We start from the raw sequence: 22966 nt of genomic DNA, 5'->3' as shown, positions 1-22966 counted from the left end.
CCCTGCTCAGACCCTGACAGCCCCCCGCTGCGATTTGCCCCCCTTAATACTTTTAAACACCCCCAAAGAGGAGGCAGCAAATCGTTAGCAGAAGTAAGGGCAGAGAGAGGGCAGTGGCTACAACGAAGGTTACTGGGCATGCTCAGTTCGAGTGAGCATGCTCAGTACACCCAAAGTAGCGAAACGGGAGCGAGAGCACTTTGTGGTGAGTTAAATATAAATCTCGAGTCGGTGAAGCACCAGGTGTACAGCAGAGCAGAGCGCAGCGCCTCCCTGTGCTTGGTGGTGAGAATGGGGCGGAGCAGCGAAGGGCTGCGGCATGATGAAACCTCGCTCTGTGTTTCAGCAGCAGGAAGACTGGGAGGAGGAGTCAGGTTTCACCGGCGCTGCTCGGCGGGCGGCAGGTCCGGAGTGGCGGGGAAGACTATTACCTCCGTCCGTCTGTCTGGTTAGCAGCATCCTGACCCTCTGGAGCAGGAGCCTCCCTAGCAGCATCTGGCTGGGGGTTGCTGGAGCCTCGCCCGGCGCCGGAGGCGGAGCAGAGGTAACGGGGCAGGGAGGGCGGGGGCGGTTTGCTGTGCCCGGCAGCCGCTGGCTCTCCCCGGGGAGGGCGCGCACCGCGTGGCTGGCGGGCAGGGCACCGGGGGGAGCTATCGCCGCACGGCTGGTGTGGGTGGGGGCTGCTGCCGCCAGCCGCGCTGCTTCCCCCGTACCGAGCTCCTTCCTGGTTTGTGCCTGGCCGGGGTGTGCGCTGCTCCCCACCGACTGGCTTGGCTGCCCTCCCGGAGCGCGCCCTCCAGCTGCGGGGAATGGCGCACGCCCAGGGGCAGCTGGGCGTAAAAGCGGTTTCTGATGGTGGCATTGGTCACTCGCGTGCAGCGTGTTAATGTTTTTCTTTGGCCAGTTTCTCCTGTAGGCCCCGATCCTCCAAACTCTTACCCGCCTGCTTATAACACATGGGACTGCTCCGATGGCACATGCCTGGAGGAATGGGGCCTTGCTATGTGTTGAATTAGTGCCTAGAAGACCCGAAGGTTGAGGGCCCCATCCTGCTAGGTGACGAATACACAGGCAGACACTGGCCCCTACACTAGTTTGCGGACTAAAGTCCGGATCCTGTTAACTGGTTTGTGCGGGCAGTTTCCTCTGCCCACATGGAACCTCAGCCGCTGGGCTTCCTGTGGGCTATGCAGTCCTTAAGAGGAGAGGCTTACTGACTCATTGCTGTGCAAAGCTGTACTCCTAAGAATTGCATTAGAGGAAGACACCAGTATTGCATCAGGCAGAGGATATGAATAAAGCAATACGTGTTACTTGGGCTGCGTATCACCGTTGAGACTACTCGGGAAAGGAGGGGTTTTAGATGAAATTTTGCTGAATGAAATGGGGTTACCTCCTGTCCCCCCATAAATTCACTCCATTGTCAAAACATTTGAAAAAAGTTGTCCTGCAGTGTTAAAGAGACACTGCCTATTTGAAATCTAGTCAATTAAAAATAAATTGAAAGTAGTTTTGTAGTACCTACACCTACCTCTGAGTATGTCTGCCAATTTTTGTGGCTTGGCAACTTCTTCTGTTGACAATCCTGCCCCCCATCCCCTCTTGCTATATGGAAGACCCATGCAAACAATAGAGGAACTACAAAATAGTGAAACAGCTAAATTGACTATGTAGAGCTGAGCAGTGAAAACATTAGTACTGTCAAATACACAAAGTAAATAAGGAAAAACACGTTCTTCTGTTTTTCAGTTTACCCTATTTTAAAAGGGATATGTCTTCACTAGCAACGTTAAAGCGCTGCCACGGCTCTCTCCTAGTGCTCTAAAAAACCACCCCCACGAGGGAAGTAGCTACCAGCACTGGTGCACTGTCTACACTGCCACTTTACGGTGCTGAAACTTGCAGCGCTCAGGGGTGTTTTTTCACACCCCTGAGCGAGAAAGGCCATAGGCTTGGTAATTGTTTAAAAAACAAAGAAACCCCAAACACATATCTTTTTGTTAACAGGTTCTTCATTTTAAGTAGCTGTGACACTGCCTGCAAGAGATTTCAAAATGTGTGGTATCTGGGCCCTTTTTGGAAGCGATGAATGCCTTTCTGTCCAGTGTCTAAGTGCCATGAAAATAGCTCACCGAGGTCCTGATGCATTTCGTTTTGAAAACGTCAATGGCTTCACCAACTGTTGTTTTGGTTTCCATCGTCTGGCAATTGTTGATCAATTATATGGCATGCAGCCTATTCGGGTGAAGAAGTTTCCATATTTATGGCTATGTTACAATGGAGAAATCTACAATTTCAGACAGGTAAAAAAAACAACTGTGATCTGTAGTAACTCAGTGCCGGTGAAGATTTGGAACTTCTCTAAAACACTGTGGACTAGAATGTCAGAGCAAATAATCAAATGATGCAACTTCAAAAACAAACTGTTTGGGTGAAAATCTGGAGTCAATTCATAAGTATATGAGAGATACTCAGAATACAATAGTCCTTCAAATATTTACAGTAAATAGTGACTGTGTATAAATGGAAAGAGGAAAAATTATTTGGTAAAGAAATCTACTCCAATTTTAAGCTTCCAAGGGGTAAGCACATAGTCAGTGCTTACTAATAAAGAATTTGGGAATTAGGAAAAAAAAAAAAGTAAAATCCCCCCCCCCCCCCCCCCCAAAATAAATAAAGTCATCTTAAATTTGGTATTCTGCAGATTATTTTGGGGGAGCTCTTCTACTGTCCTAGTTGTATATTATTTATGTTTCTGCTTAATCTCATCATATTAGATGAAGTAGGACATGTCTTAAATATTTTTAATATAGATCAATACAGTGTTCATGATGGGCCAGATTTTCAAAAGTATTTAGGCACCTAAAAATGCAGATAGGGATCTAGTAGAATTTTCAAAACCACCTAAACAGGTTAGGTGTCTAAGGGTATGTCTACACTTAAAGCGCTACAGCGATGCAGCTGTACTGCTTCAGCGTAGATATGCACTGTAGCAACGGGAGGGGTTCTCCTATCGCTGTAGTTAATCCGTCTCCCTTAGAAGTGGTAACTAGGTTGATGGAAGAATTCTTCCTTTGACATAACCCAGGGTTTAGGTCTTCATAGCTGTGTCTCTCAGCGGTGACTATGTAGCTATGCTGATGTAAGTTCCCAGTGTAGACCAGTCCTGAATCTCATTTGAAATGATTGAGAGTTGGGTACTCAACTTAGGCACTCTTGAGAATCCCATTGGATGCCTATCTGCATCTTTAGGTACCTAAATACCTTTTGAAAACCTGGCACTGTGGCCCTAACTTATTGTCTGGTTCTACCCATATCCTTAAAGTTATGCACGTTTATAAGTAGCTTCCTGAATCCAGGCCTATATATAGTCAGTCACACCAGCATGTTAAATATGGAACATATGGGTAAGTAGCAGCTGTGATTGTTAGCAAAAGGCCCAATTCTGTAATGCTAACTCAATCAAGCTCCCACTGATGTCACTGGCAGTTTGACGAACTGAGTGCTGCAGAGTGTGGCTTTTTCAGTGTCTGATTTTTGCTGTAAGCTACTGAAAATGACCATAACATACTCCAGAGCAAAGCAATGCTGAGTCCCTTGTATCAGCAGTCTGCAATACTTGCTGTGTTCTGCAGTATGTTATGGTCATTTTCAGTAGCACTTACTGCTTTCTAAAAACAGACTCTGAACATGAGTCCAACCTGGCAGTTCTTAATCAGGCAAAACCTAAAATGATGTGTGCACTGATGTGGTTTAAAAACAATTTAAGTAAAGAGATTGATTTCCAGTTGGCAAGTATGTTTTTGGAGCTTATTTGTTAAAGAACCATAGGTGAGCTCCATGGTGACCAATGACAAAATTCCCTTTGACTTCAGTGAGGCCAAGATTTCACCTCATGATTTAAAAAGTATTATTAAATTATCAAAAATATAGTGATAGTATCCTTTTTTACAGTTGCTATCTTACAGGTTATTTTTAGATGATTTTCTACCATCCAGTAGATGGTAGAAATAATTTTTAAAAGTAGCACAACAAGGGCATGAAGCTTACTCATGAGTCATGGCTGCTGAAACTTCTGGCACCTGAAACTGCTTTTTTTTGCTTTGAATCTTAAATTTCACCGAACGAACATTTGTTTGTTTGTTTGTTTGTTTTAATTCCTCCAGTTAAACTGGCAAAATGAAATTCTCAGGTCAAAGTATTATTACTATATTGTACAATTGAAGCAAATTCAGTTAATTTCCAAAGGGCTTTAGAAATCTTAATGAATTAAGCAATGCCACACCCCTGTAAGGTAGATAAGTATTATTGTTCCCATTAAGAGATTTAATTTTAGATTAAGTGAGCTCAATGTCTCTCAAAATCAGACACAGGGAGTCTCAAATTTTACACCCAACAACTGAAGCACATACAATTTTAAGCTACCTTTGAAAATTTGTCCCTGAAGTGAGTTGCAGAGGAAGTTAGTGGCAGAGCTGCAAATAGAACCCAGATCAGATCTGAAATACAAATGTATCCTTACCTTTGCTTGTATGAAAACATCTATAAAGTTTTCAAACTCTTATTCACCAAGTCATCTATATTCTTTTTTTAATTACAAGTAAGTAAATGTTCCCTTTTATTTTTTTTTTAAGTAAAAATGAATGCAGTCAGTGTCTGTGAATGCTAATCTCTCTCTCTCTCTCTAGGTGTTTTTTTTTTTTTTTTTTTTTCTTTCTAATTATTTTCTTTAGCTGCAAAAGCAGTTTGGATTTGAATATCAAACTCTAGTAGATGGCGAGGTAATCCTTCATCTTTACAACAGAGGAGGAATAGAGCAAACAGCCTGCATGCTAGATGGTGTGTTTGCATTCATCCTGCTGGACACTGCAAACAGGAAAGTGTTTCTGGGAAGAGATACATATGGAGTCAGGCCATTGTTTAAGGTGCTGACTGAAGATGGATTCTTGGGTGTCTGCTCTGAGGCAAAAGGTAAAATCAATAAAGTTCAGTAATCTAGTAATCCACTTCATCATCACCGCTGTTGAGTCAAAATATAAAAAGTCTTGGAGGAACACAAATTTCATTCTCTTGATAATCGTTAATGACATATAAACATGAACAACAAAATTATTGGTAATTGAATCTGGTCAGTATAAAATAAAATCATGTGGTTCCAATTTGTTTTTTTTTGTTTTTTAAATGTAAATAGAACTCTAGACATTTTTATAAAATAGGAAGACTTTAGAGTTGAATGGCCTTTTAACATAGCTAAAAATCAGTTATCTACTTTTACATAGTTATGACTGCCAGGTATCTTTATCTGATTTCAGATAATATTTGAGGTCTTGATTCTGATCAGTTATACAGGAGTCAGGTGAAGTCAATGTCAATTAGACCTGATAATTCCACCTAGGGTGACCAGATAGCAAGTGTGAAAAATTGGGACATTTCTTTTTCTTTTTTTTTTTTTTTTTTTTTTTCCTTGTGTGTAACTGGGGAGAGGTGGAGAGGGGTATAGTTGCATATATAACAGGAGAGGTCAAACTTACTGAGCCTCCGAGCCATATACAATAATCTTCAGAGGTTAGAGAGCCGCAAGACGTGCACAACCTGACCTGCGGGGCGGTGCCTGCTGTGGTGCGGGGTTTCTGCACTGATTGGCCCTCACCCTCCACTGGGCTAAAGCCCCTAGACCCCCCTTTACAGGGCAGAAGCCCCTAGTCCCACCATCCTGCCACAGGGTAAAAGCCTTGAGCTCCCCCCTGCCCAGTCTTATAGGCGGAGAATGAGGGGGGGGGGGTATGTTGGGGGGGCTCTGGGAACCGCACTTTAACTGTAAAAGAGCCGCATGCAGCTCACAAGCTACAGTTTGGCCACACCTTCTATATAAGACAAAGGCCCTAATATCAGGATGGTCCTGATAACATTGGGATGTCTGGTCACCCTACTTCCACCCGTTCTTTGTTTTTAGAAAAACAAAGAAATACTGGAACCATAGACATTAATATGTACAAACATTATCAAACTGGGATAGGAAGGGAGTTTATTTGAACAAGATACAAATAAATCTCTTGTCTCTTCACATTTATCCTTGAACTGCTGTATGTATGTTTAGTTATTGCATCCAATTAGCTCGACCATTGTAATGATGCAATCTCAGAGACTCAATCCTACAGTCTTTTTATTTGTGCTTAACTGCCTATGGTATCTTTTTTTCTCAGTAAGGACTCCTGGATTCAGCTCTCAGTTCCCTTCTGTATCATTGCTGAGATAACTTGATGTTTTGAAATTCATCTGGCTACATCCAAATAACCATGTGGGACATTCCCCGTTCAGTTTTTGCAAAATACTCCCTGTGATTTCACCAGAAGTTTGATGTGTAGAATTAAAATAAAATATGGCCCTTGACAATTTTAGTGCAAGTCTGATTCTGAGGCCTTTATTAGAAACAACACATTCAGGTTCTGAGTCTATAATTTAGTGACTATGGCCACGTAGTGATTTTTGTTAACCTCTTTTTGGTTTTATATGTAAACTTGTTAATTTCTCTCTTTCAAGCTCACACAGGCAGTAAATGTACTGCACTTGACCCTGTCACTGTCTTCAATTATGCCATATTTTCCCTAAAACATCCCAGTAGTAAAATACTACTTAGCAGTTAGAAGCTGAGTTATAGTAAAGTTTGCCCTGTGCTGCACTGAGACCTGATCCTGTGCCATGCAAGTCAATAGGAGTTTTGACATTGACTTCAATAAGCACAGGACCAGCCCCTTTGGTGAATTAGGGGATGAAGTGAGTGTCAAGAGCCTCTTTCCCCACACAGGCAACAAGGTAGGTAGGGGTTTCTCCATAGAGTTAAAAGATAATATGGTAGCCTCTGAACCATGACCCAATGAGGTTGTTGTCTATTTTTTTGGTGGCTTGATCATAGCTAGATGGAGGTATCATGTGGTGCATGCTGCTGTTAGCAGCAAGTGCTAGTTACAGGGCACACCCTGTCTATGTTTGCAGCTACTCTAAAACATGTCTCAACCCAATCTGTTGTTGGCAGGACTCCTGCACCAGAGGAGGGCTCAAGCAGCGTATTTTTTTTTTCCTCATCGTTGTACCAGCCAGGGCAGAATTAGACTATAATAGATAATCTGGAGAAAAATATTTTGGTTCTACTTTTAAGCAGCTCAGGGACCATGGTGATGGGCATGGTAGATACTCAGAAACTCCTGAAAATTTGTTCTCCACATGTTTTCATGTCTGCAGGTCTTATCAACTTAAAGCATTCCATGTCCACTTGTCCTAAAGTGGAGCCATTTCTTCCGGGACACTATGAAGTGTTGGATTTAAAACCATCTGGCAAAGTTGCATCAGTGGAACTGGTAAAATTTCATAGTTGTAAAGATGAACCTCTGCATGCTGCTTATGATACAGTGGAAAATCTGCCTGCAGGTAACACAGCAAAGAACTGATTTTTATAACCTAGTTTTAAATAATTTTTCATGAACACGTAACATGTATTGTGTGGTGTAAGTGGTAGAATTATTTGGCAAAGAGCTGAAAAGAAACCTTATACTGTATGGGTGTGACACTTGGGGGCTCTCTTTGTCTGTGACTGCCTGCGAATATATTGGAGCTCCTGCATCCTTGTCTGAAATTCATTTGATAGCAAAGAATGTTGTATCCTTATTTAGTTTAGTCCAGCAAAACCTTAAGGGAAACCCCTGAAACAAAGCTATTTGCTTGTTTCCTTTTGTGGCAGGTTTGGATCTCGAAACGGTGAAAAGCAACATTCGGCTTCTGTTTGAAAATGCTGTTAAAAAACGTTTAATGAGTCACCGAAGAATTGGCTGTCTTTTGTCAGGTAAATAGCAAAACTTAGAATGATTATACTTTTCTTCCCTGCTCTCTTCTCTTGTTATGCTCATACAAAGCACACGGGATCTTTTCAGGCAAAGGCAAATATGCCACATTTATTGAAAATACAACAGGTAGAATATGCTGCCACACACTCTCTCTCTCTGCCAGTTGATGTTTATAGGTACCAGTCTGTGGTAGCTTGAGTCAATCTAATAGCCAGTTACATTGAGCACGTGTGAGGAGCTGGGCTCTTGTTGGTCACGATCCGATGCTTCGAGGCTTTGCAGGACTGAACCCAAGTTCCATAGCAAAACATCCCAGCTTTATAGTTGCAAATTCCCATTTGAGTCCATTCATTTTGCAATGTCATTCTGTAATCATTAGTCCTTAAGTGGTGTTAATCTTGGGATTTTCTGCTGTTATCATTTGATGGTTATTGTAGGCTTCCCATCGTTATCTTCTATTTGTTGTTTCACCTTCGGGAGTGCCTGCCTCACCTTTGAGGTCATCAATGCTGCTAGCATCGGATACAATGGATGTTTTCTGATTGTCTCCTGTTCTTTCCAAGTCTCTCACCTTTTTTTGACCATCTGGACATTTGTGATGGCTTTCACACCTTATCTTTTTCCTGATGCATGCATTCCTCATTCACACAAACAATCTCTCTTACAGAAACCTTCAAAGGTATACAGACAGCATTTTATATTCAGCAGAATACATTGTAAATCAAGCCTTGCTAAATCTTATAATTAAAACAATTCATATTGGGGCTTCAGGTCCTCATCATTTCTTCTAATCTCCTTAACATAGATACAATACAAGATCCTGTCTCTTATTTACTAAAACATTAAAACAAAGAAATGTATATTTAAGTAGAGTGCCTAATTTGTAATAATTATAGGAAACCATAGTAGACATTATAACTTATCCTAAAACAAAAGGGTGATCATAATTAGTTGTTCTGGTCTGTCATTCCTTTCTGCTATTCAAAAAGGGTGGCTGACAGGGTAAAGTCAAATCATACATTAATTCTCATAGTACAATTCTAAAATCCTGCTCCTACACTACCTCCTCCCCCAAATAAATAAATAAAGTGCTTACTTACACTGGTCTGTCTGTGATGCATCTAGAATAACAGGACTTCTAATGCACTTTTTCTACCTACCAAAAATTAACAGAAATTTGAAGGAATTTTTGAAAATTGTTATGGTCTTTATTGAGCCTCTTACTATATTATTATACTTAATGGAACCTGAGCTGTGAGGTTGGATTGCAGAGTGCCTGGCCATTTTTCACTAAAGATCCAAAACTAACACTTTAATCAGTGCTAATCCAATGTACTCATAACATTATAGGGCTTTTTAGTGAGGGTAAATATCTTATAAAAATGAGACATCACTGTAATAACAAGGTAAATCTATAGAGAGGCCTCTGTGTACTCCAGAAAAGAGGGGGAGTTGGAAAATTGGGTGTGGAGATGATTTCTTTTCTGCCGTGTGTTTGTGGGGGCAGAGAGGGAGAAGACATATCCTGTGTGTACTGACTTAGGGGTATCTGGGCCAAAACTAATACTAACTTTTTCCAAGGGGGTAATCTAAAGTCCAGAAGGAAGTTCAGTGTCTTGGCTGGGAGGCAGTGTTCTCTGGTGGTTAGGCATTTACTGTAGAATCCAGGTATCTGCTGTCTAGTCTTGGGTCTGACATTTGATTCACTACAATTTTTTTTTAGGAGTTCTTACTGACAGAGTTAAGGTAGGTTGTGCATGTGTGTATGCATGGCATAATGACACATGTTCACTATATATCTTATTGCATTGGAATGAGGCAGGGCTCGATAGAAGCCATTATTAGTTTGATAAGTGCTGCTAACTCCTTTCCTTTACCTACATAAAAGCTGGGAAGGGTATTGTGGTGCTGGGGATGGGACAGTGTCCATCCCCTCCACCCCCCCCCCCCCCCCCCCCCCCCCCCAAAAAAAAAAAACAAACAAAAAACCCAGAGCCAAAACTATTTCAAAATGTAAAGTTCTCAAGTTACAGCAGCGTTGTCAAATCTCCATAATTACAATCTAGGTACACACTAATTGTGTGTTATTTATACAACTATTGCCTTGGGCATGCAGTTTCAACAGTGTGTTTTACCAAGGGATGTTGCAGTAAATGAGATAGGCATGAAGAGTTGGACATTTAAAATGGCAAGAAGGATAGTGAAGCTGAAAGTTGGGGACTGTGAGCAGGCCAGAACTGGCAAAGCTTAGGGAGAACGATTGTTAGCAGTAGGTAGAAGTATAGTCATGAAGGAGATGAGTACAGTTTTGTAATTGTTGGGTGGGAATCAGTCCAATCTTGGCAGGATGGGCAGAGAGAAGGTATGTTTATTTAGAATCATTGCACAAATAGATCTTCCATGGTGGTATATTAAAAAAAGATTTGTTGTGGTTCCTGAACAGCACATAAACTAGTAATTGCTACTATAGCTGTTCCACTGAAATTGCACAGTGCCGTCTTTTTCTTCTAGAGCTCTGTTCCACCCTCATTTGTACATCCATGTCTTGGATTCACACACAATTTAAAAAGCAAGACCTATGTAAATCATGTTTCCATTGTACAGGTGCTTGTGCCTTAAAAACATAACAAAATAAATTGTTTTGCTGATAGGGGGTTTGGATTCCAGTTTGGTTGCTGCGATGCTCCTGAAACTGATGAAAGAATCAAGCATCAATTACCCTTTACAAACCTTTGCCATTGGAATGGAAGACAGTCCTGATTTATTGGCTGCCAGAAAGGTATAGTAATATTTTTGTCTTCAGTTACAGTTAGTGTGCTCAAGCTGAATAGAGAATACTGCTTTTACAGTACCTGTATAAGGTCACAATGTGTCCTGGATGTAGTCTTAATCCTCTTTTGTATGGAATCAGAATTTGTAGTAAAACCAAGTTTGCACAGCATTGGCTTTGCTGATTAATTAAATCTTAATTAAATTACAGAAATAGGTTGGTTTTATTTGTTTGTTCTTATGTATTTGAAAAATCTTTTTGTGACCAAAACTGTCACTGCGTTATTACTACGAGGGATGGATCCAGGGAGTCCTGCAGGATCTGCTGCCATAATACCAGGAGTGGGTAAAATGTATTTTTGTTGCAGGCATGATTGGGTGGGCAAAAAAAACCAGACTGCGGAAGTTTATGGGACATGACTAAATGGTTTAAGCATGATTTGTTTTATTGTTTTTTAATGGTAAAAATTATTTTTATAATATATAAAAATATTAACTTTTTTTGGTAGCATGGTGGAATCTGTCTTTCTTGCAGGATCTAAGGTTTTTGCGGGTGGGAGGAGGATAAAAATGCAAGAAAAAATGTGTGAGCAGGTGGGAGTGGGTATTGCAGGAAGGTATGGGAGCAGGATTAAAAAAATAGTCTCACGCAGGGCTCTGCTGCAAGGGCCATGCTTTCAAAGATTCCTCAATTCTGCCTCCATTTGTGGCTGAGTCCAAGGCTAAACCACTAAACTTTTAGATCTTGGAAGAACCACTGGAAGTGTCTCGTCTAGCATCTGCGAATGTGTTAGTTGCCAATGAACTTGTAGTTTAGACAAATCTTTTGGGGGGGCACTGTGCTGTCTTTTAGGTCGTGTCGTACTTAAAAAAACAAATGTCACAGCCATTACAGATTCCACTGTACTTTGTGTAAACATTGGGGTTAGAATAAATTATAATTTGGGAAATATTTTCCACCACGGCTTATAGTGGATATCAATTTTATTTTCTTCCTGTCTTAATCAGTTATGTAATTTTTGTTGCAGAAGAACTCTGGCATTTTAGTGATGTGTTGTGGATGTTTGCAAAGCACTTTGGGTTAAAAGGCAGGTTACTAATGCAATCTGTTATAAACAGGTAGCTGCCTATATTGGCAGTGAACATCATAAAGTAATATTTAATTCTGAAGAAGGAATTCAGGCATTAGAAGAGGTTATTTTTAGCTTGGAGACATATGATATTACAACAGTAAGAGCTTCAGTTGGTAAGATATTTTTTTTTATTTTATTTTTAATTTTTTTTTTTTAAATATACTCTTTACTTAGTACTGATGTATTGTTTTACATAAAAGGTCCTTGTATACTGTCTAATGATCAGAGAGGACCTAGGAGCCAGGAACCCTGATTTCTATTTCCAACTTTGTCATTGTCTCAGGGCTTTTCTGCACAAACACTTACTTCATGGCAAGCTGGGGTGTAAATCTACTCAATACTAGCCTGCCGTGAACTAATTGTGTGGATCCTGCTGCCGCTCACTAACAGTTCCTAGTGGTCTTTGATCTACTCTTCTTTGAAACAGGAGTAAATCAGAGGTCACTAGGGAACTGTTAATGCATGGCAGCAGGGTCCGTGCAGACACTTATTTATTTTGTGGTAGGCTAGCGCAGGCTAGAATTAGACTACAGTTTGTGGTGAACTAAATGTTTTCGTAGACAAGTCCTCAGTGTGGGACCATGGCAAGTTATTTGTCTTACTGGTAAGACAGGTATAACAACATTTACATTCCTTTGAGGTTTATTGAGGCTTTGAGATCCTTAAATGAAAGACAGATGTTCAGATTTTAAGGCCAGAAGGAAATATTAGATCATCTAGTCTGACCTCCCGTAAAATACAAGCCATTGAATCTCATCCATTTACTCCTGTTCTGAAACAAAAACTTCACGTTTGGCTAAAGCGTATCTTCCGGAAAGGCAGGCAAAGTTTTGTGAATTCAAAATATACATACTACTTTGCCATAACAAATATGGAAACATAAATAATTTTTCCAATTTTTTTCACATTTTGTTTGCATTCATATGTGATTTTAGTATGACTGTGTATTAGAACTCCTTGAAATAAACACCTGTTAATGAACTCTCTTAAAAAAAAATAAAAATGGAAAAAAAAAAAAAAAAAACCAAAATTATTCTATTACTAAATCATTTGGAAAGGTTCAATGGGGAGAAGGTTGAATTCATTGTATGTATATGAAGAGAATAGAGAGAATTTATTAGTAGAGTGCTTTGGAAATGAAATGGACTATACAGTATAACTGTTAAGATAAACTTACAGCAGTAATAAATATTTGACTGGTTATTTTTATCCTTACAAATATAAGCTTTAATTCAGGAAAACATCCCTATTCAGGATAGCACTCAAGCATGTGCTTAACTTTAAGCATGTACTTAAGTCCAACTGACTTCACTAGGACTTAGCTTTCCTGAATCAAGGCCACTTATATATATTTTTCCCTTCAATTGTTTGAGTTTTAAGGACTAGTTATAGGAAAGCATGCACCATGGGAACAATTTAGATACAGAAAATGTACCTAAAATGATATGGGTTAGTGATATTTTAATGGCATTGAAAAGCGGAAAGAGTTGCTGCTGTTGTGGATTTCAACTGTTTCCCCCTCATTTCTAATATGTAAGAGAAGCGCTGAAACACTAACTCAAAATAATTACTGTGCAGGCTGTACTTCTGAAGTCAGAATTTTGTTCAGTTATAACTGAATTTACAATAACTTTGTAAATCTGATTTTATTATTTTAGGTATGTATCTGGTTTCCAAACACATACGCAAGAAGACAGACAGTGTGGTCATTTTCTCAGGGGAAGGATCAGATGAGCTTACACAAGGCTATATCTATTTCCATAAGGTAACAACACCATTTTGTTCACAAAGGAAAAAGGATTCTTGTTTGTGCATGCCCATATTGGGCCACAATAATCAGAAAAGAGTCCTTGGAATATATTAATTCTTTCTGGTGCTGGTACTTTTATATCCACTTACAAGTAAACAATGTATTAAAGTGGATAAATAAGTAAGTATTCAAAACCCCATCTCGCAAACACTCTTGCACACAAGCTGTTGTGCATGTGAGTAGTCCCACTGAAGTCAAATAATAGAGTTTTAAGAGAACGTCACCAGCTGTGTCCAGAGTCCAGACATTTCCTTTTTCCTCCTGTTATAGAATCTCCAAAAGGAAGATCATTACACATTTTTGTAATTTTAAATTCAAACATTTTTTTCTCTTCTATATTTTTAAAAGCAAATTTAGAGTTCGTTAAGTGCCAGCTGGAGATTGAAGGACAGATCTTCAGTGGTGTAAATTGTCATAGCTCACTGAGTTCAATGAAGCTTTGACACTTTCCACCATCTGAAGATCTTCTCATTAATTTCTCTGTTTGTTTATGGAATAGGGACAGTCCTGTCGTAGTGCAGGTTTTCCCCATACTGTCATGCTAATGTATGTGCCAACACTGACCTGCGGATACCACTTCCGCAGTAAACAAACAGTTCAGTCTTCTTTCCCTGCAGTTCTTGGCCTCTGTACTGAGATTGCCAAGTGTGAAGTCAAAGGAGCTATGCTAATTTACATTAGATGAGAATCTGGCCTAAACATTTTATACTTTTTGTGCAACAGATATCACTTACATCCTCTTGGCTTGTGGTGAGAACTGTCATAGTAACAGATATACAATCTTAAACAATCTTTTAAATTCAGCCTCTCCAGGTAACTGCTTCCAAAACAAATTTTATTGAGGAGGTTCATTATTTGAGTCCTTAGGGCCTTGTTCTGAGATCGCTTATGTCCTACTTGGATTCCTGAGAAATTTGAATAGAAGGAAGACACTGGAGCAGTTTTGTCCAAATCACGAGAATTTGGCATTCTCCCCGTAGAATGTGTTGTAGCTTTTGGAAAATACACGGGACACATGCTATTTGTACAGTACTGGAGTAAGCCCATGAGTATGAGAATGCATGTGGCATGTTTCTATAAAAGTGAGGAAGGTTGGGGAAAGGAATCCTAATCATCCAATTGTATGTATTCTCCTCAAATGTTTGGAAATTGTGAAATAAGTTGGCCTGCAGTGTAAATTAGTGTACAGGTTGCTTTAACATTCATGCCCTAAAAGTGTGTAGCGTATCGTTGTACTCTGCAGCGTATTCCATAGTACAATTTCTCCTTCCGTGCAAAGAGATCACTGGAAATCCATATATGCTACAGAAAATTCTCAAAGTAGCAATACAACCATGCAATATATATGTGTGTGCACTACATATGCATGTATGTTACAGGCCCCGTCTCCTGAAGAAGCTATGGAAGAGAGTGAGAGGCTTCTGAGAGAACTCTACATGTTTGATGTACTTCGTGCAGACAGAACTACTGCGGCTCATGGGTAAGGCCTGTTTTAGGCTCCCACAGACCTCAGTTATAGGTGTAGTTTAAGAACCCTAAGTAAACTAGAATCTTAAAGATCTTGCTGTCCTCTTACAAACATCTAAACAGTGGTGCATTTGGTAGCATGTAGTGGGAAATATTACCCTCAATTGCCTTCATCTATAATTCAGTATATTTTAAGGGACAAATGTGTTAGCTGTTTATTGGTGGGACCAGGATCTGGCCCTAAAAGCTCGTGTGAGCAGGAAAGCAATATCCTTTTTTGTGGCTTCATGTAAGAAAAAGCAAACAGAAAAAGATACCCATTAAATCTCAGCTAGAAGGCTGGAGAACAGTATAAAGTTACATACCAAGATTAAATTGGATTTGTATCCTGAAGGAATCTAGGTGGCACATTCATAGCATTGTGCATAACTGATCATATCAAATGCACCAGGTTGCTATTCTGCCAATTGATGCAGGAAAGGCTTTTGTCTAGGAGGATTGATCTTTCTTGTGAGCAGTACAAAATATTTACTATAGTTAGAAATATTAGTATTTGGGGTGGGGGTGGGGGGGAATGGCCCTTTTGTGACCAAGATAAAACCAGAAAGTTTTAAAAGAGCTTAGGCAATATGTTTATATACATTTTGGACCTCTGGCATAAACAACAGGGATGCATCTGAACATTAAGGAATGGAAACTGGAAGAAAAAAAAAAAGGAAATTGACAAGACAAAGTGATAGAGTATTAATAAAGAAGCTGGATAGATATGAAGGGAAGGAGGGTCTTGTGACTAAAACACGAGACTTGGGCAGTCAGGAAATCGGGGCTCTGTTCTTGGCTCTGCCACAGATTTGTGTAACCATGAGCAAGTAAACCTTGTGCCTCAGTTTCTCTATTTTAATAATGGGGAGAATGCATGTTGCGCCGACAACTGGCTGCTTATTCAGGTTTGTTTATTTTCACACTTTGAATTGCCTTTTGCTTGAAGAGCTACAATTGCCTTTTACTGTTATACAGAAGTTTGTGAAATGCTTTATAGAACAATTGGAAAACAAGGTCCCTGCTATGATAACTTACAGTTAAATGTAGATGTGAGAAATAGGGGTAACAGTCAGTATGAGGGGTTGGGGACAAAGAAGTATAAACAGTCAAAGATGCCTATCACCTGCAGAAAATATATAGCAGGAGATTCTCGTTTATGCACATTGAACAATCTTTGGCTGAAACTGAAAAGCCCTAACCTCTTTCTCAGTATACCAGGGTAGGAAGTTCAAGCCTCTGCACTCAAATATTACTGAACCGTAGTCGTTCTCCAAGGGCAGTGTGTATTTCACATTACCTGCAGTTGGTGTTTCTTATTCTTAGTTTTTCTCCTCACAAAAAAAAATAAACTCAGGTTTGGAATGCACCAAGTTACACTGAACCACTTCCCCAGCTGACTTTAAGTGTAGCTACACTGACTTGCACCGGCTGAAGTCCTGGCCCATTATGTTGCATGCTTTAAACTAATATGCCCTGCTGCAAGTACAGGAGTGATTGATGCAGTTCCTCGCTTCCAAAGGCAAAGTTCTTATCAACTCATTTGTCACCTCAAATATGAAGTCTTAGAAATGATACTAGTTATCTGGCTCCACAACATATTGGGCCCGAACATAAGCAGTAGGGGCTCAGTGCTTCTGCACATGGAACTCTTGCTGAAGTTAATGGAAATTCTGCATGAGAGCATTGCAGAATCACTATGAAATGTCTTTATGATTCCCAGAGGTGCATCTGTATGGCTATCATGTTTGAAAGCCAAACTCAGGGTGAAAATAATGCATCTCCTCACAGGCAACTTGCTTTTTTTGACAGATCTTTTAGAATTATAGGATTTTTTTTTTTCAGTGTTTATATGCAAAATGCATTGTTTTATGGAGGTCTTTGTGGAACCTACTGTAGGAATTCCTACATTTGTGCATGATATCTTAAACTTTCAATAGATGGCAGCATACACTGTGACAAAATTCTTGGACTTTTTTGGTTGATAAATACTGTGCAGGTAATTTACTGGATTGTCCGAATTGATTAATTGGAAATTAAATTTTGAGCATAAGTGAAATATTTAAATATTAAAGCACCAAGCCTTGTATTCCTTCTGCTGTTCAAAATAAATGGATGTGAACAGTTATGGAATTCTAAACTAACGTGTCATGGGGTTGATGTAGTATGTTTTCTAATTTAATTTTTTTTGTTTTGTCTTTAGTCTTGAACTGAGAGTCCCGTTTTTGGATCACCGGTTTACTTCTTATTACCTATCCCTGCCAGCAGAACTCAGAATCCCAAAGGTATACAAACCTACACCGCACGCAGAAGGCATATTGGAGATGAAGGTTGTGATCCAGCAGAGCATTAAGCAGGAATAATCCTATAGAATTTAATGGTACTGTTCACATGCTTGATTGCTTTGCTGGATTGGTGCCAATGGCCTGATCTTTTTATTGAATGGGCTTCAGAAGGGGAAGATGTTTTAAAAACCTAGCCTTAAAAATTGTCTTGTAGGGTTTGTTACACTTAGGTTCCTAACATTCACAGCATTGTTATGTGTCCTATCAATAGGATGGAATTGAAAAGCATCTCTTGAGAGAATCGTTTCAGGATTCCAACTTACTTCCGAAAGAAATACTCTGGAGACCCAAAGAAGCCTTCAGTGATGGTATAACATCTCTCAAGAAGTCTTGGTTTTCAATTCTCCAAGAGCATATTGATCTCCAGGTACACCTATTCATGTTATCTACAGTACCATATGCTTTCATTCTATGTGTTAAAGCCATTGCAGGTATATTAGAAATTGCATCAGCCAATGAAAGGTGGAGTTTGCACATAGTCCAGAAAATAAATATTTGAGTTGTGAAGTTCTCGAATTGCCATTTGTTCAAGAATATTACAGGAGCAAGATTGCTTTTAAGAAATGAAAGTACTTGAGGGTATGAAAACTGTTGTAGTGTGAGGTGAAATTTTAGATGGAAAGGAACGATAAAATCTCATGAAAAGGACTGCAAAAGGCAGTTGATATGCTTAAGTGAAGGAAATAGCTGGATTGCAAATATATGTGTGTGTTTAGTTTATGGATAAACTTGCTTGATTCTGAGGCTCATGTGAGAAATGAATGCCGCAGCTGCGGTACTGTGGGAAATCCTTCAGTTTAGGGCAGCTGCTGTAGTTCATACATTTATATCCCCTCTACCTGCTGTTCCCAGTTGCAGAGTTAGTACAGTGTCAGTTTTTGATAGCCACACTTGGTTGTAGCATAGCTAGGCTCTTTTTGGAGCTGAAATCTCTTCTTACCGAGCCAGGCAGTGTAACTACAGCTACACTTGCTTAGCACAGGGGATTGTGTGTAAATGATCACTAGTGTAAGACATAATGTCCACCTTACGCCAGCCTGTGGGTGAGATTCACCTCTGCTGATGCCAGTGCAGTTTACACCCCTGTACTTCAGGGAAAGCTGCCCTGGGTGAAATGGAGGCTGCAGGAGACTTGACCTCTGCACTCCTGCTCCTGGGGTACTTTCTGCCACTGGAAGCCTGCAGACTGGGTTGTGCTGATTGGAATGAATTGGGGTCCATTGAAAGCAGGCAGAAGAGAGAACCTATCAAGAAGTAGATAACTGCATAGCCTGAGCTTGCTCAGAATCATTCAATAAAGAGAGAGAGGCAGGAAGCAAATGGGGAGATACTTTTGTAAGTTTACTAGAAAAGAGAATTTTAGCTTTAAAAAAGTTGACCCTTATTGTGGAGCCAGAAACAATATTTCACTAATAGGGCCATTTATGGGACTAATTCTCAATAAAGTTGTGCAGATCAGGCTCCCCTTGAGCTCAGTGGCACCCATGTGCACATCCTAGAGCAGAATTTCACCTTTTAGAAAGCTTTTAATCTCTTTCTGGAATTTAAGAAACGGTGGAGTTAATGGTAAATCCTTCTACACTGAGATGATGGGATTTCGGCTGCAGCTAATGGTCTGGTGAATAATTTATAAAGCAACTTCACAGCTTAGTTTTTATTTCGCGCTTGTCCATAGGTTGATGATCTTCTGCTGGAAAAGGCAGCAGAGAAATTTCCTTTTAATCCTCCTAAGACTAAAGAAGGTTACTACTACCGTCAGATCTTTGAGAAGCACTACCCCGGGCGCGCTGATTGGCTCTCTCATTACTGGATGCCAAGATGGATTGAAGCTACTGATCCTTCTGCTCGCACATTGAAGCATTACAAGTCAGCTACCAAAGAATAAGCGTTCCAGTAATTTTGAAACAGAAATTGCTTGTTGCCAAATGGCTCCATCTGCACTAAAGCTGGGCATGCAACCCAATAGTCTAAAAGAATATTCAAAATGGATTTGGACAATGGTATTTAAGATGAAAGCCCTTTATAGCCAGTATAATAGTGTGAAATTCACCCCACTGCAGAGGTCTTGCACAAGGACCTCTGCCTCACTTAAACTACAGTTCTGGTCTGAAAAACTACTGTGTGAAAAGGGCACCATCGTGCTTAGCAGCTCTGCCCCTTGTTCATACTCAGACTGACTGACTTCAGTTACAAACATACATGTATTTTTAACATAAAGCCTCCTTGGAAGACTCGAATGGCTCATACGATGTGCGTTCGCCCGAATTTCACCTTGGGGGTATAAAATGAGCATTTATGGACTGGACATTCTGTCTAGGCTCCTGTCTTTAAAAACTGTAGCATTCATGCGGTTACTGTAGACATTGGGTAAGATCTAAGGAGATTTGCAAATTCCTACAGGTACAGAGAGGCACCTAGTAGAATTTACAGAAGTGCCTAAGCAAGTTAGGTGCCTCACTAAAGTCAATGGAAGGTAGGGATCTAACCTGCGTAGACACTTCTGAAAATCCCAATACATTCTCACCTGCAAGGGTGGAAGATCCCAGAGCTCGGGCTGGAGCCTGAGCCAGAATGTCCACACAACAATTTTTAGCCCCTAAGTCCCCGCCAGTGAACCGTGGCCGTGCCGTGGGACTTTTATCCCTGTGTCGATATACTTGAAATATCTTTGTAGATCTGGCCTGTCTATACATATAGTGGTAACGGGTTTGATATGAGAATTTGAAGCATGGAATAAAATTGGCCAGTTACATCCTTTTGTTTCTATCTCAAGGGCTTGTTTTTTGAAAGCTGTATGGGGTTTTAACTTCATGATTCCTGTTGATTCTAATGTGAGTCAAGTGGCTACACACCTGCACAACATTTGGGGAAATACAGGAGTGAGAATAAAAAGTGTCACTTGCAAGTGAATGCACAAATAAGTAGAACCTCTGAGATATTGCTGGATCCACCCTGAACTCCTTTCTGAGGCACAACACGTACGTTGCGATAGGTTCTGGCTCCTCCTCAGCTCTCATGCTACTCTAACAGCATATAGTGGCGGTACAGGAGCCACAACTGGTCAAAGAAGAATTCACCAGTAAGCAGCCCTATTCCGCCCCTTTCCCAAGGCCTGGTATAGTGGTGGATTGGGGGTAGGTCCGTAGTGCACAGGTCCATAGAGCCCACAGGCAGCCTAGGATAGGCTGCAGTGAGTTAAAGCTGCTGTAGGTTGCTATAAGTTGTGCTGGGCTCTGTTTTGAGTGCCAGAGCAGCACCCCAGAATCCAGAAGGGTCCCTTTGCTTTATGTACTGGACCTCTTGGAGACAAAACACAGAATCCTACTCCCTAGAATTCAATGGGCATTTTACCTGAGTTAAGGACTTCAGGATTGGATTCCTTCTCTGAAAGAGAATTTAGTTCTTCCTAAACAATCAGGTTTTTTTTACATACCCTTGTAGCATAGCAAATGCATTTCTACACAGCTCACTATTCCACTAGTAAATTGTTTGAATGGGATGTTTTTAAAAATGGGTTTTATATAATGACAATCAATAACTACACTGTTTATGGATTAGCTGACAAACTCCAAATTGCGTACTAAATGTAGAAAAGCTCTTAAAACAGAACTTTTTGATTTTTTTTTTTTTTTTTTTTTTAACTAAAAGACTATTGATATTGCATAGAATATCGGAGAAAAATGAATGCTTAAAATGAAGCACTAGGGTCCTTTGTAAAATGTCTGAGTGTGTGCTTGTTTTTTTCTTTCAGTGCTCAATTTCTCTTCAGAAATCTGTACTGAAATACCACAGTGGCACCCTAGAGCCCATGAACAACTGTCTGGTGGCTTTATGTACATGGCTGTGTTTTGGCTGACACACATACACCTCAAGATTATATGGTTTATAAGATTATTGTGTTGTGAGACTTCATAAGGGACCTATTAGCTTCGTTTCAGAAAAAAGTGCGCTCTTCTCAGGGAACATTCTGCAGATTCACAACATCTAGGAGTTCTGATAGATGCTATGGTGAAAAATATTTTTTGTCAAATAGCAGTTATATTACAACATGGATCTCAATTTAAGGGTTGCCAGTCACCCTCCATTTCTTTATGGCTAGTTGGGAGAAAGGGGATGTTGTGTTGATAAAAGGGTGTCTTGGACCCAACAGGTGGTAAGAAGTTAATTAAACTCCTATTCACTGTTAAGTGTGGCATGAGGTTTTCATGTCCCAATGGAAGTACATCAGTACTAATTTAACAGCCACCATTACCATCTTTTAAATATTTTATTAAAGACACAGAAGGAAGAAAGAAAAACACTTAAAGAATTGAAATGTAAAGGACTGAAGTTTTTATTGTAACAATTTTCCTTATTTCCTCTCTCTTTCACTGTACAGTTTGGTTGTTTGTTTTTAATAGGGGGATCCCCTAGTTGGTAATCTTAAAGGGTATTAAAGATAGTATTATCAGTATTACTGGGGGGAAAGAGAAAAGTTTAGGATAGATGGTTTAGAGTTGTTGTTGTTGTTGTTGCTAAACTTCAGTCCTGTTTTGATTTTTGTTTTAAGACAAAAGGGGAGGGAAAAAAAACAAAGATGGAAGATGCAGTTTGTGGTGCTGATCCTCACTTGCGGCTTTTGCTGCTAGAGAAATGTAGGTTCTGTACATGGTCTAACCAGCCACTTGAGCTGGCATTGGCAATGTCAGGCTGCTTAAGACATTGCTTTTAGATGCTTTGCTGGGCATGCTGTTGTCTTGGCTGGCTAAGCCAGACTCTTAGTAGACAGAAGGCAAAAGGAGACGGGTTAAAAAAAAGAATCAATGAAGTAGGATGGGAAAATTGTGTAAGGGAGGGTGACTGTAGGAACCCAAATATCATCTTCCAAGTGCTATTCAAGATTCAGCTGAAGCCAGAGGAGGGGGCAATGTCGTGTGGAACTTGCTCTGGCACAGTCTGGTCAGGAGACCTTGTGGGATCAGGATGATGAAGGCCTAATGGTACCATGGATTCCAAGGTCTCAGGAGAAGGTGGGGGTTGCAGTCATGATGATGGCTAAAGTTAAGCTCACTCCTTCCAGTCCACACATTCTGCTGCTCCCATTTAAATGCCCAAAAAGGGGATGAAAACCTCATCTCGTGATTATTAATCAAAGGGAGCACATGTTGGTGACTTCAACTACAAACGTTTTCTCTCAGTTCTAGGTTCATTCAGATCATTGTTATGCCAACCTGTGACTTTACCAGAGCCTTGAAGACCACTTAGCATTGCCTTTAAAAATAATAATAATAATAATAAAGGAATTCAGTTTGTACCAGTCTGTTTCTAACCTTTTGTAATTTCAGAAGTTCATGTATCGGGCTTTACCTTAATGTGGACTTTTGTTACTTGAACCACTTGAGTATAGGCCTCTGCATAACAAGGGTCCTGAAACTATTTTATGTTGTAACAGATTCATAGTATGGTTTACCATCACTTTGCTTTTTAATAAAGGTATTTAACTGAAATTGACAGTTTAAGCCTTCTGCTACCTACCATCTTCCATAAGCCTAGAAGTGAAGTTTCTGTAGGACCCACCCACAATGG

General features: G+C 40.1%; 1 protein-coding gene across 1 annotated transcript; it reads left to right on the top strand.

The window, feature by feature from the left end:
- Positions 1-272: 272 nt before the first annotated feature.
- Positions 273-20165, top strand: ASNS (asparagine synthetase (glutamine-hydrolyzing)). Its single transcript, XM_034760508.1, has 12 exons — positions 273-544; positions 2008-2303; positions 4734-4971; positions 7240-7425; positions 7736-7837; positions 10490-10617; positions 11727-11853; positions 13399-13505; positions 14930-15030; positions 17260-17341; positions 17613-17768; positions 19077-20165. Exons 2-12 carry the CDS (start codon positions 2055-2057, stop codon positions 19284-19286), a joined length of 1686 nt encoding a protein of 561 aa, XP_034616399.1. The 5' UTR covers positions 273-544; positions 2008-2054; the 3' UTR covers positions 19287-20165.
- Positions 20166-22966: the final 2801 nt, after the last annotated feature.

The sequence above is a fragment of the Trachemys scripta genome, chromosome 2 (assembly GCF_013100865.1).
Source record: "Trachemys scripta elegans isolate TJP31775 chromosome 2, CAS_Tse_1.0, whole genome shotgun sequence".
NCBI lineage: Eukaryota > Metazoa > Chordata > Testudines > Emydidae > Trachemys > Trachemys scripta.
This window is presented reverse-complemented; position numbering and strand designations above follow the sequence as displayed.

Coding starts and splice junctions, on each gene's coding strand:
- ASNS (XM_034760508.1), top strand. CDS start 2,055: ATGTGTGGTATCTGGGCCCTTTTTGGAAGCGATGAATGCCTTTCTGTC. Junction 2,304..4,733: donor AAATCTACAATTTCAGACAG/GTAAAAAAAACA, acceptor TATTTTCTTTAG/CTGCAAAAGCAGTTTGGATT. Junction 11,854..13,398: donor AACAGTAAGAGCTTCAGTTG/GTAAGATATTTT, acceptor TTATTATTTTAG/GTATGTATCTGGTTTCCAAA.